We start from the raw sequence: 13916 nt of genomic DNA, 5'->3' as shown, positions 1-13916 counted from the left end.
AATTTTCAGATAAGGAAAGAGTCTTATAAAAACTATGACTCATCTATAAGTATGTGACTCATCAGTGACATGGTAGGGATTATAAATCAAGTTAACTGACCCTCAAATCTGTTACACTTTCCAATAAAATTAATTTATAAGAAGTGAATTTTGAAAACATTACCTTGTACACATAGTTTTGATGCTGGAAGAGCAACAATCTTGTTCATTCAAGGAAGATTCTGTTGCTCACTAAGGAAGATGATGCAGAGTGTTGGTTAACACCTTGGGCTTTAGATTTAGGCCAACATGGAAATGGACATGCTATGGAACAAATGTTATGACTTTGGGTAAAGTTGTGAGGTTTATTTTAACTTCAAGATTCAGTTTTTTCATCTACCTGACAATGATAATAAAACATATTTCCTAAGGTCGTAGCAAGAATTGAATACAATACTGAAGGTACAACATTTAACAGAATACTCAGCAGATGATACAGATTCTCAGTAGTGATTATATTAGTAGGAATAATTGTAGTGAGACAGGAAGACTAAAGAAATGGGTGAAGACAGATGCTCATTGTTACATTCATGGACTTTAATATAAAGACTTTGTTATTAATAAAATTGTGTTGATCTCATTGAAGATTGAAGACAATGAAGACTGAGGACAAAAAGCCTTTATATGATGCTTTTTAAGATACTTTAAAACATGGAGTCAGAATAGAACATCTTTAGATTGTGTTCAGATTTTGATTACATTGCTAATATAGGGTGGAAATAGTAGTGTGAATAAGTTCTAGACAGTGAAAGAGTTCCCAACCCTTCTTAAATATATATATATACATACACACACATATACATATATAAAACTATATATATTCTTGGAGTCATTGAAAAACGTTTGTATAGCTTTCTGGCAGAGAGATTTGTCTTCTAAAACCATTGCTGGTACATGGACTGTCAACTGGGAATATGCAAAATCAATCTTCAGTTATATACATATATATACTTAGGCACGTAACTAAAGATTGATTATATTAAACTGAAATTTTTCAAACTCTAGGCATAATCATGGTTTCATTTTTACTTCCTGTAAATATTTTAAAATACTTATTCATACAGTCTTGATCAAGAAACATCAAAGTCTTTAAAGTGATAACATTGAATATGTCTGTGTGCCATGAAGTCAACAGAGCAGGAAGAACCTTGTGCAAAAACATGAATTTTGAATATAGAGTCTTTGCAGATTTAATCTGATGTTAGAATGAATTCAGTAAGTGTAGGAATGGTTCATCATTTTAGGATAAGCTAAATTCCTACTGTTTAAAACTAACTTTTAAAAATGATACTTCTATTAAATAGGATTAAGTGGACTCAAAAAAGAAAAATTTTACATGTAAGCATAAAGGATACTATGTGTTTTTGTTTATACCTTCATCACCCTTTTAATTAGTCATCATCCTTTTAACTAAGGAGTGAAGTTTAATGTTTTAACTTATGGCTCTTCAATATATGATCTATTTCATAGCAAAAACATCTCAATTCAAATTATAATCCTGTTTTCATTTTTTGTTTCCCTCAGATGATGAAACATGCTTGGAATAATTATAAAAGTTATGCCTGGGGATTAAATGAACTAAAACCTATATCAAAAGAAGGCCATTCAAGCAGTTTGTTTGGTGAGTAGAATGTGGTTTGATTTTTTAGTGACAGTAACTTCTCTCTAATTACCTGAGCTTATCAGTGGCAGAGAAGTCTGTGTAATAATATGGTCACTCTAAATATGGTCATGTTGCTTGGAAACTTATAGACCTGATGGAGTTCTCTGCAAGGACTCTATGTGGTATGTCCTTTAGAAAAGCACCAGTGCCTGAGGCACATTTCCAGAGACTCTCCCTTAATGAGCATGGGGTGTGGCATTAGAGTTTTTGACTCTGAGTGATTCCCAGCAGATGAGCATTTGGTGGGTTACACTGACTGCTTCCTATTGGGTAAAAGCTGGGTCTTTAAAGGTGAACTGGCCAAGGCAGCCAGCTGTGGCGATCTTCACTGTATCTGTACTGTGGTTGTAGGTCTTCCTGTTTAGTACCATGGAAGAGAGAGTAAGGATGGATTAGGTCAGTTATTTGTCCGTTATCTTTATTGCATGCATTATTACACTTGTTTTTTTTTTTTGTTGGTTGGTTGGTTTGGGTTTTTTTGTTTGTTTGTTTAGCAGGCCTGGGCCAGGTTTGAATCCACCAGGTCTGGTGTATGGGGCCGGCACTTTTAACCATTGAGCTACGGATGCCCGCACTGTTGCATTTGGTCTTCACAGCTGCCCCCTGTAATTGGTACTATGGGTATTAACAATATTCTCATTGCAGAAGTAAGGAAGGGTTTGATGGATTCTTTGGGTCACAGACCTATCCATCCCCTTCCAACTTTACTGTACATAATTTCTTTTTAAGCCCCCAAATTTTGTCTGTAACAGGATGGAAGTAATGGAGACTTATTCTAGAATTTCTGAATTCAACAACAGAAAACATGACTTTCCGTATTTGAACTGATAAGATTAAATAGTGTTAATTCATATAACAACAATTTCAGCTGGTATTCATTGAGCACTTACTGTGTGCCACCTGTCATCATGCATCATATCCTTTAATTCAGGATTATACACATTTTTCTAGGTAAAATAGCTGAGAGAGTAGTTTTCTCAGAGATGGCTTCTCCTAACTAACAGAGCTGGATTGAACCCCAGCGTGGTTAAGGTCAGAGTCCATGCTTCTGATTCTGACACTGTGCTTTTCCATTTACTTAGGACCTTTCCTTTGGCTGTACTTCCAGAACTGATGTTTACAAAATAATACAAATCTTTGCAGAGGTCATAGCCTATTGCAAAACACACATGTATAAATAGTGGATTAATCAGAGCACTAAGTAGTTCAGTAGATAGTCACGTGAAGTCCCAAGGAAGGAACCTGTAGAATTTCAGGTAGGGAGAGGGACATCACAGGGAGTTGAGAGAACAGATTAGGAGAGCTGGGAAGAGTAGAAGAAAAGTGGATGGCTGGTCTGTCATCGTGATGCAATTTATAGATGACAGAGACTTCGGACTTTGGCATAATGGTGGTAGAAGTGATTCTAAACATTTCTTTCTTTTTCTTTTTTCTTTCTTTCTTTCTTTTTTTTTTTTTTTTTTGTAGAGATAGAGTCTCACTTTATGCTCTTGGTAGAGAGCCGTGGCATCACACAGCTCACAGCAACCTCCAACTCCTGGGCTTAGGCAATTCTCTTGCCTCAGCCTCCTGAGTAGCTGGGACTACAGGCACCCGCCATAAAGCCCAGCTATTTTTTTTGTTGTTGCAGTTTGGCTGGGCCTGAGTTTGAACCCGCCATCCTCGGTATATGGGGCTGGCACCCTACCCACTGAGCCACAGGCGCCACCCTTGTTTTCTAAAGTAGTGTTTTCAAAAACTAGTGACAAGTTAACATGGATGATGACAGGTATTATTCAAAGAGAGAAATTCTAAAACTTCATGCTGAGTCAAAGCCTTTCTTTTTTCATTGTTTATAATAACATTTCTTTAAAGATTCAATTTTGCTTTTTAATGAAAGTTATTTGTACTATTAAGACATTTGTTGTGGGTGGTGCCTGTGGCTCAGTCGGTAAGGCGCCGGCCCCATATACCAAGGATGGCAGGTTCAAACCCAACCCTGGCTGAACTGCAACCAAAAAAAAAAAAAAGACATTTGTTGTGAACTACTTTGTCATAATCTTTACTAAGGAGATTGTTTGATTCTCTGTTAATACATTGATGAGTTTTAAATTTTTATCATTGATTATTAAAAACATACTAAGTCTCTATTACCTTTTGTCTTACAGTTTTCATTGGCTTTTTTAGTGAAAACTCTTCAAAATTCAGATAAGAACTCACTCACTCCTTTAAAAAGAAGTGTTTTTTGGTATTAGCATAAGGAACTGAAATGTTAATAATTTAAATGGTACTTAATCTCATTTCATCTTCAAATTAAAATGGGATACTTAACAGTTTTCTTATTATGGAAATACTACTTTAGTGGGATCAGTTACAAAGAAACAGCAATAGAAACTTCAAATGAAAAAAAGTCCTGGACTAGAAGGTTTCACAGCAAATTTTACTAAAATCTATAGAGAGGAGAATTTCTGTAATTCTGCAGAAATTATTTCATGTCATCAAGAAGGAAGGAATCCTCCCCAGTTCATTCTATGAAACTAGTATCACCTTGATACTAAAGTCGAGAAAGGGCACAACAACGACCAAAAAACTACAGAGCAATATCCCTTATGAACATAGATGCAAAATTTTTCAGTAAAATTCTAGCAAACTGTATTCAGCTGCACATCAAAAAAGTAATCCATCACAACCAAGTGACAATGCAAGGATGGTTCAACATATGCAAATTTATAAAATGTGAAACAAAAACATAGACCTTATGATCATCTTAATAGATGCAGAGAAAGCACTTGACAAGATTTAGCAGGATTTTCTGATTAGAACTCTTAACACAATAGACATAGATGGCACATACCTCAAAATTATAAAAGACATGTATAACAAGCACACAGCCAACACTATACTGAACAGGGAAAAATTGAAAACATTTCTGCTTAAATCTGTAACTAGACAAGGGTGCCCACTGTCACCACTTCTGTTCAACATAGCCAGAGCAATCACACAAGAGAAGGAAATCAAGAATATCCAAATGGGGACAGAAAAGGTTAAACTATCTCTCTTTACTGAGGATCTGATCTTAAATGTAGAAAACCCCAAGATTCTGCCAAAAAACTCCTGGAATTGATGAATAAATTCAGCAGAATCTCAGGATCATTGTATACAAATCAATAGCATTCCTATACCCCAGTAACAGCCAAGCTGAGAATCAAATGAGAGACTCAATACATTTCACAATGTAACAGAGAAAAAACCTAGGAATTTTAACCAAGGAGGTAAAGGACCTCCTCAGGAAGAACTGTAAGTTACTGAGGAAGGAAATTACAGTGGAGTTAAACAAATGGAAAAACATATGCTCATGAATTGATAAGAGTTAACATTGTCAAAATGTCTATACTGCCCACAGTGATCTACAGATTCAATGCAATCCCTATATAAAATACCAACATTATTTTTCACAGATTTAGAAAAAATAATTCTATCTTCCCGTGGAGCCAGAAAAGAGCCCAAATCGCCAAAGCAACCTTAAGCAAAAAGGACAAGTCAGGAGACACCACTTGACTAAACTTCAGGCTGTATACTACGAGACTATAGTGTATACACAGCATGGAACTGACACAAAAACAGAGACATAGACCAATGGATCAGAACAGAAAACCGAGGTATAAAACCATCCTCATATTGCCATCTGATCTTTGACAAAGCAGACAATAACATATACTGGGGAAAAGAATCCCTGTTCAACAAATGGTGCCAGGAAAACCGGATAGCCATATGTAAAAGATTGAAACAGGGGCCACACCTCTCACAAACTCACAAAAAAATAATTCACAATGTATTAAAACCTGAGGCACAAAACTATAAGAATTCCAGAAGAAAATACTGGAAAATCTCTTATAGACATTGGCCTAAACAAAGAATTTATGAAGACCCCCACACCTCCAAAGCAATTTATGAAGACCCCCACACCCCCACAGCAACAACAAAAATTAACAAATGGGACCTGATTAAATTAAAGGGCTTCTGCACAGCCAAGGAAACAATCAATAGAACTAATAGACAATCCCCAGAATAGAAGAAAATATTTGCATGCCATATATCCAGTAAAGGGCTAATAACCAGAATCTACAGAGAACTCATGCAAATAAGCAAAGAAGACATCAAACAACCCCATTAAAAAGCCATGAACAGAAGCTTTTCAAAAAAAATATAGACTAATAGCTAATAAACATGTGAAAAATGCTCAGTATCTCTAATCGCTAGGAAAATGCAAATCAAAACCACAATGAAATACCACTTAACGCCAGTGAGAATAGCTTTTGCTGTTCTCAACAGGTGCTGGCATGGATGTGGAGCAAAAGGAACAGTTATACACTGTTGGTAGGACTGCACACTAGGACAACCTCTATGGAAATCATATGGAGAGTCCTCAAAGAACTCAAAGTAGACCTATCATTTGATCCAGCAATCCTACTGCTGGGTATTTACCCAAAGGGAAAAAGTCATTTCACCAAAAAGATACATGCACTTGAATTTTTATTATAGCACAGTTCACAATCGCAAATATGTGGAACCAACCCAAATGCCCTGGATGCGTGAATAAATTAACAAAAGGTGGTATATGTGCGCTATGGAGTACTACTCGGCCATTAAAAAGGTGAACTATTACCTTTTGCAACAACCTGGATGGAACTGGGGACCATCTTTCTAAACGAAGTTTCACAAGAATGAAAAAACAAAGGCCACATGTACTCACTATTAAATTGGAACTAATTGATCAACACCCATGTACACATTTGATAGTAGTAAAACTCAGTGGAAAGCAAGCAGGTGAAAGGGGCCAGATAAGTTTATACCTAACAGCTACAATGCACACTGTCCCTGTGAGAGGCACTCTTACACGCAACTTTGACTCAAACTGAACAAAAACAATTCAGGTAACCAAAAGGTTTGGATCCCTGTAATATTCTGAATTTTTTTTTAAGAAGTTAGTTTTCATTTTTACAAATGAGGAGAACTTTTAAATGACTCTTTCAGCCACTCACCACTACTTCTCTGCCAGTTTCTGTACGTACCATATGTATTCTTTGTAGTCTCTCAGCAAAGTAGGCAGAAGATGGACAAATTTAAGTATCTTAACACCTGGCTTTTTAGGAAATGGTTCTTAATTTGACATAGATTATTCTGAGTTTTGACCTCTTAAACAATTTGTTAACCAGTGTGATGAAAGTGTGTCAAACGCTCTGTGAAGCTTGTGAACGATGCCCCATGATCATATCAATGTACACAGCTATGATTTAATAAAAAAAATAAAAAATAAAAAATAAAGAATCTGAGTTTTCCCAATTATTAGCCATTTGGGAAAGAATTCAAAACGAATTCTTTCTCATGTATTTCTTAAAGTTATGTCAAACCTTACATCTCTTTTCCATAGGGAGCATGATTGGTTGCTTTGTTAACTTAAACGTTAATGAACATAAGAAATTATTCCAAGTATTCATGACCTCCTTGTTCTACTTTGAACAGAAATCTAGAACTATTTCAAGATTTCAGAAGTAAAAAGTTCAAGTAGAAGTACAACCCAAAGAGAGATATTTGGTGCTTGACCAGTTATACTGAGTATAATGCTAAAATATAAGAAGTAAAAATATTTACCTAAAGCTCTTGATAACTTAGAAATAAGATATTGGTGAAAATATGAAGCTGATGTTATTTTCCGAAATTCCTACTTTAAATATTTCTCCGCCGGTTTCCTCCTGAATCCACAGTTCTATCTCAAAAAAATGTTATGTTTAAAAAAAAATTTATTTAGATAGATAGAGTCTTACTTTGTTGCCCTAGGTAAAGTGCCCTGGCATCATAGCTCACAGCAACCTCAAACTCTTGGGCTCAAGCGATTCTCTTGCCTCAGCCTCCTAAGCAGCTAGGATTATAGGCGCCCACTACAATGACTGACTATTTTCTTTGAGATGGGGTCTTTCTCTTTCTCTGGCAGGTCTTGAACCAGTGAGCTCAGGCAGTCCACCTCCCAGAATGCTAGGATTAGAGGTGTGAGCCACTGCACCCAGCAAAAAAAATTAAATTTTAATAATAAAATACCATGAAATGAAAGTGTCCTCAGGGTTTTTTCTCCTTATCATTAGATAAGATTTAGAATTTACTTTATGTATTTTTGGAAATCAAGTATTTTAGTATTCTGTTACTTGTAATTTTCTAATAGTAATATTCCTCATTTTGCTAATTGAAAGACACATACCAATGAAATAATTTCCCTTCATATTTACAGGTTTGATCAAGTATCGTCTAGAATACTCATTGTGTATAGAAAGTATAATGTCTGGTTGTTTAGCAGCCACTCATTATCACAATTATATAGGGCACATGAAGCATTTAGAGATGAATAAGGCATGATCTCTCTGTTCTAAGAAAGTTTACTAAGACGAAAAGAGATACAATTAATTTTAATACAAGAGAGAAAATGAGTTCCAGAGCAACATAAACTCTTCACATCATTGGAATTCAGAGGAAATAAATCACAAAGTTAAGACTGGCCAGGGCAGGCCATGATCTGTAAGCCTCATAGAGGGGATGGAATTTTATTTTACAGTAATGGCTCCTTAGAGCTGTTACAAAACAATTTTAGAAAAAATTATATTTAGAATTTTGCATAGGTGCACTCGATGTAATTATACTAACACTAATACATATATTGCTCTTTTGTTCTCGGCCTAGTCTTTTCTTGCTAAATAATGCAATCACAAATGAAATTTCTAAGAGAAATGTTTAAGAGATTTATTTTCAAAACACAGAAGAAACTTTAAAGGTAAGTGTATCAGTCTATAGGCTGTGATAATTTTTAGTCTAGTTTTGATACAGTTTTATATTTCTGTCACTGAAAAAATTTTAGATGTATTCAGTATTACTACTTATTAATAAATACAGCATTTCCTTCCTTTCCTAGATATGGTCAATTTGCGTGCATCTATCCAAAATATTTTACTAAACAAATATTTTTCTTTTATTTTCAGGTAACATCAAAGGAGCAACTATAGTAGATGCCCTGGATACACTTTTTATTATGGACATGAGAGATGAATTCCAAGAAGCAAAATCATGGATTGAAGAAAATTTAGATTTTAATGTGGTAAGTTAAACAAAAGTTGCTAATTCAGTCCTTAAATTTCAATTAACATGGTTAAATTCTGCACTGGGGTGGATAATCATAATGTACTCACACAAAAACAAATAATGCAACTTTAAATAGTAAAAATAAAGTCTCCATCTTTTTTTAAGGCTGCATAATATTCCATGGTGTACATATACCACAATTTATTAATCCATTCATGGGTTGATTGGGCACTTGGGCTTATTCCATGACTTGGCAATTATGAATTGGACTTCAATGAACAATCTGGTGCAAGTGTCTCTGTTGCAAAGTGATTTTTGGTCTTTTGGATATACACCTAGTAGAGGAATTGCAGGATCAAACGGCAGGTCTATTTTTAGATCCCTGAGTGTTCTCCAAACTTCTTTCCAAAAAGAACTTAGCTTGCATTCCCACCAACAGTGCAAAAGTGTTCCCTTTTCTCCACATCCACTCCAACATCTGTAGCTTTGGGATTTTGTTATGTGAGCCACTCTTATTGGAGTTAGATAGTATCTCAAAGTGGTTTTGATTTGCATTTCTCTGATGATTAAAGATGACGAACATTTTTTCATGTGTCTGTAGGCCATGTGCCTATCTTCTTTAGAGAAGCTTCTGTTCAATTCCCTTGCCCACAATGAAATGGGATTACTTGTTCTTTTCTTATTAATAAGTTTTTAGTTCTCTGTGGATTCTGGTTATCAAACCTTTGTCAGAAATATATCTTGCAAATATCCTCTCCCATTCTGAGGGCTGTCTGCTTGCTTTACTTACCGTGTTCTTGGCTGTGCAGAAGCTTTTTAGTTTGATCAAATCCCAGTAATGTATTTTTGGTGTTGCTTCAGTTGCCTGGAGAGTCCTCCTCATAAAGTATTCTCCCAGGCCAATTTCTTCAAGTGTTTCTCCTGCACTCTCTGCAAGAATCTTTATAGTTTCATGTCTTAAGTTTAATTCTTTTATCCAATGAGAGTCACTTTTTGTTACTGGTGAAAGGTGTGGCTCCAGTTTCAGTTATATGGATGGAGCTGGAACATATCCTACTTAGTAAAGTATCTCAAGAATGGAGGAAAAAGTATCCAATGTACTCAACACTATTATGAAACCAATTTACAATCACTCATACTTTCATATGAAGAATAGATCACAACTATGGCCCAGGATGAAGGAGGGAGGGGGGATGGGAGGGGAGGGAGAAGGTCAGATGTAGGGAGGGTGAATGGTGGGATCACACCTATGGTGCATATTGAAAGGGTACATGTCAGATCTATTAAGTATAGAGTATAAATGTCTTAACACAATAATTAAGTAGATGAGGTGAGGGATATATTAACCAATACAATGTAAGCATTCCAAATTGTATATGAAATCAACACATTGTACCCCATAAATGCGTTAATGTATACATGATCTACTTCTTTATGATTTAATAAAAAAAAAAAAAAAGAGGGCAGCACCTATGGCTCAGTGGGTAGGGCGCCGGCCCCATATACCAAGGGTGGCAGGTTCAAACCCAGCCCCTGCCAAATGCAACAAAAAATAGCCAGATGCTATGGCCTGTGCCTATAGTCCCAGATGCTTGGGAGGCTAAGGCAAGAGACTCGCCTAAGCCCAGGAGTTGGAGGTTGCTGTGAGAAGTGTGATGCTTGTCTCTAAAATATATATATATAATAGGGCGGCACCTGTGACTCAGTGAGCAGGGCGCCAGCCCCATATACCGAGGGTGGCGGGTTCAAACCCAGCCCTGGCCAAACTGCAACAAAAAAATAGCTGGGCGTTGTGGCGGGCGCCTGTAGTCCCAGCTACTCGGGAGGCTGAGGCAGGAGAATCGCCTAAGCCCAGCAGTGGAGGTTGCTGTGAGCTGTGTGATGCCATGGCACTCTACAGAGGGCCGTAAAGTGAGACTCTGTCTCTACAAAAAAAATATATATATATATAATAAAATAAGATTGAAAGACAAGATTGAAAAACATTTGAAATCATAAATGCACAAATAAAAAGTGCCATCATTGGTAAATTAAATTCTATTGTCTCTTTCTCTTTTTAAACAGATCAAAAATCCTAACTTTTTAAAATTATTTGACTATTATGAGAGAGGCTTGAAGAGTCTAGACTAATTTGACCATGATTTTTAAAAAATCCATATGTTGCCGGGTGCGGGTGGCTCATGCCTGTAATCCCAGCACTGTGGGAGGCTGAGGAGGGAGAATTGCTTGAGCTCAGGACTTAGAGACTCACCTGAGCGACAGTGAGACCCTGACTCATGAAAAAAATGGAAAAATGTAGTCCTGTAATCCCAGTGGCTACCGGAGCCTGAGGCTGTGGGGTGCCCGCAGCCCGAGTCTGAGGTTGCCGTGAGCTACCACATCCACTGCCCTCTGCTCAGGGGCATAGGGTGGGACCCTGTCTCAACAACAACAATAAAAAAAGTAAAGAAATAAAAAAATAAGCAACGAAATAAAATAAAAAAGCCCCCCCCCCAAAAAAAAAAATAAAATCCATATGTTATGTATTCATTATAGTGATTAATTTTATTTCATCTAAGATTGTTGGAGTATCTGCTAAAGAATGAAAAACTACTTTCATAATATATTTAGAAAATATAAATTTAATAAGCCCAGAACTCATTAATAGAACAGAACTTATCATATCTGTATGACTCTACTGAACTCATCAATATCTCATTAAAAGAGCAAACTAAATCTGTTGAAAACTGTGAGCCAGTGGGGTAGAGGGCTGCCTTTCACATTTACAGAGGCCTGATCCCCTGTCTTCTTTTCACTAGTAGAATAAAAAGAATATAATTAACCCTTGTGGCAATTGACATTGTTATCTGGCGGAGATATAAATTCTACACACAAATTAAAAGAAAGCAATTTAAAAATAAAAATACCAACTACAAAATAAATAAATAGTAAAAATATTATTATACGATATTTTCAGATTGCCCTCCTTTACAAATATGTCTTTTTGCAAATTAAGGGTAAAACAAATCAGTATGTGTTGAGACCCCTATGTGCTAGTATTCTTGTGTCAGTCTCACAGCAACCCTATGAGATGAGTGTTCTTTTCATGCCTTTCTAAATTATAAATCCGAGTCTCAGAGGCTTTCTCTAGAGTGCACAGCTGATTGTGTGTCAGAGTTGTGATTCTAACCCTGGTCTGTGTGGCTGCAATGCTTATGCTTTTATACCATGCCACTGTGCGTTCAGCAGCCTCCTTTGCCTTCCCGTAAGTAAGGCATTAGACTTTGTTGATCTTATCTCTTATCAGTAAAAAATGTTTCTCTCTCTCTTTCTCAATCCATCTTTTTTTCTTTCTGTGTACATATACGCTGAAAATTTGTGCATGTGTTATTATTAGCAAATACCTCAAGACCCACTATACACTGAGGGAAAGAGAATTAAGGATAGTGGATGCTTCTAAAACTTCTTGGTAATTTTCTTTGGGGAGGACTATGTCTTATCAAACGTAAGTTGATAGTCATTTTTTTTGTTGTTGTTTGTTTGTTTTTGAGACAGAATTTCACTAGGTCACCCTCAGTTGAGTCCTGTGGCATCCCAGCTCACAGCAACCTCAAACTCTTGGGCTCAAGTGATTCTCTTGCCTCAGCCTCCAGGTAGCTGGGACTACAGGCACCTGCCACAATGCCCAGTTATTTTTTGTTGCAGTTGTCATTGTTGCTTAGCTGAGGCTGGGTTCGAACCACCAACTTCAGTGTATGTGGCTGGCGCCGTAACCACTGTGCTACAGGTGCTGAGCATCATTGTTTTACCCTACAATTATGTTGGCAAAGAACTTATTCTGAGAAAAGGAGATTCATCAGCACTGGCATTTATTTGTTAGTCATTTGTTCATGTTTGCATTATTGGTATTATTTTTAATCTGAGATTACTTAGTAGAGATCCTTGTAAGCCTCTTGTCTATTTGGTAAGCATTCGATAGTATCTGTAAATCCCTGTAACTAAGCACAAGTAACATGCTGTATTTTGAAAGTGGACAAAGAGAACTTCCCTGCCTGCCACCCCTCTTCTTTGTGGCACTAATGTTCTCTCCAAAACCAAGGGAGGGCACTAGGGTCAGGCAGAATATTAAGCATCACTAAAGCTAAGTCTTTTCCCCATCTCTTTGGATTAAAACATACATAAATGTTTTAATATTTTATTCCTTACTCCCCTAATTAATTGCAATATATGCTTCCCTTAGGAGACCTTAATGACTGGCAGATGAGTCTATATTTAATTTTCCTGTTAATTGGATCTGGAATGTAAAGGAGACAATATTCCACTGTAAAGGAGCCTTGGAAATCACTGTGTTATGCCCTTATATTTGTTTTTTTTTTTATAAGAAGGTTAATGATTTATTAACATTATACTAATATATAATTAATATATTCAAGATGTTATACTTTTGCTACAGTTGTCTGATATCAAGGCAGTACAATATCAGCATATATATATATATATATGTAAGGATATTGAAACTGTCATAATCCATTGATAATAATGTAGGCAACTTGGTTGCAAACACCATAAATTACTCTAGTTAAATTAAGACAAAAAGGAATTGATCAGAAGAGGATCAGGTTACTCCCAGTTGGCTGACAAGGCTAGAGATCCAAGCTCAGGCAGGAATTAGGGGATAATGAAGGCACAGCCACCATCTTTCTCCAGAAATGGTCTGGTGAAGCCACTGCCTCCAGGGGGATCAGCATCTCAGTTCTGGTATGGCATTTAAAGTGATAGATTCTGTGCCTCTGGGTCACCCCACAATATTCTGAGACTACACTGAGCCTGTGATTGGTTACACTCTTGAGCTTCAGCAGGGACAGGAGTGGCGTTGTGGTAGGTAGCAAGTCCATCTCTTTTCCAGCTTCTAAAGTTGGTGGGAGAGCCCTGCTATTCACCTACCTTACAGTTATCCCCAGAGAAAAAAGGGACTAAGGGTGCGGTAAGCCCTTTTATTTTAAACACGAGAAAACAGATGCAAGGAGCTTAGGGTGATGGAGCTGTTTGATTGGAATGACTTGGTCCTACTGATAGGACCAAGTATAAAAAATTAAAGCAATGGGAAAATAATGTTTCTTTTTGGAAGTTT

The 13916-nt window shown here is 36.6% G+C and overlaps 1 protein-coding gene across 2 annotated transcripts in view; it reads left to right on the top strand.

The window, feature by feature from the left end:
• MAN1A1 (mannosidase alpha class 1A member 1) overlaps nucleotides 1-13916 on the top strand; it is a 195483-nt gene that overhangs the window by 48158 nt on the left and 133409 nt on the right. For both annotated transcript variants that reach the window (XM_053590549.1, XM_053590550.1), the window contains exons 3-4: nucleotides 1564-1660; nucleotides 8707-8822. In XM_053590549.1, coding sequence (XP_053446524.1) covers nucleotides 1564-1660; nucleotides 8707-8822 — 213 coding nt within the window. The remainder of the gene's footprint in view (nucleotides 1-1563; nucleotides 1661-8706; nucleotides 8823-13916) is intronic.

The sequence above is a fragment of the Nycticebus coucang genome, chromosome 5 (genome assembly GCF_027406575.1).
Source record: "Nycticebus coucang isolate mNycCou1 chromosome 5, mNycCou1.pri, whole genome shotgun sequence".
In the NCBI taxonomy this organism is placed as follows: Eukaryota; Metazoa; Chordata; class Mammalia; order Primates; family Lorisidae; genus Nycticebus; species Nycticebus coucang.
This window is presented reverse-complemented; position numbering and strand designations above follow the sequence as displayed.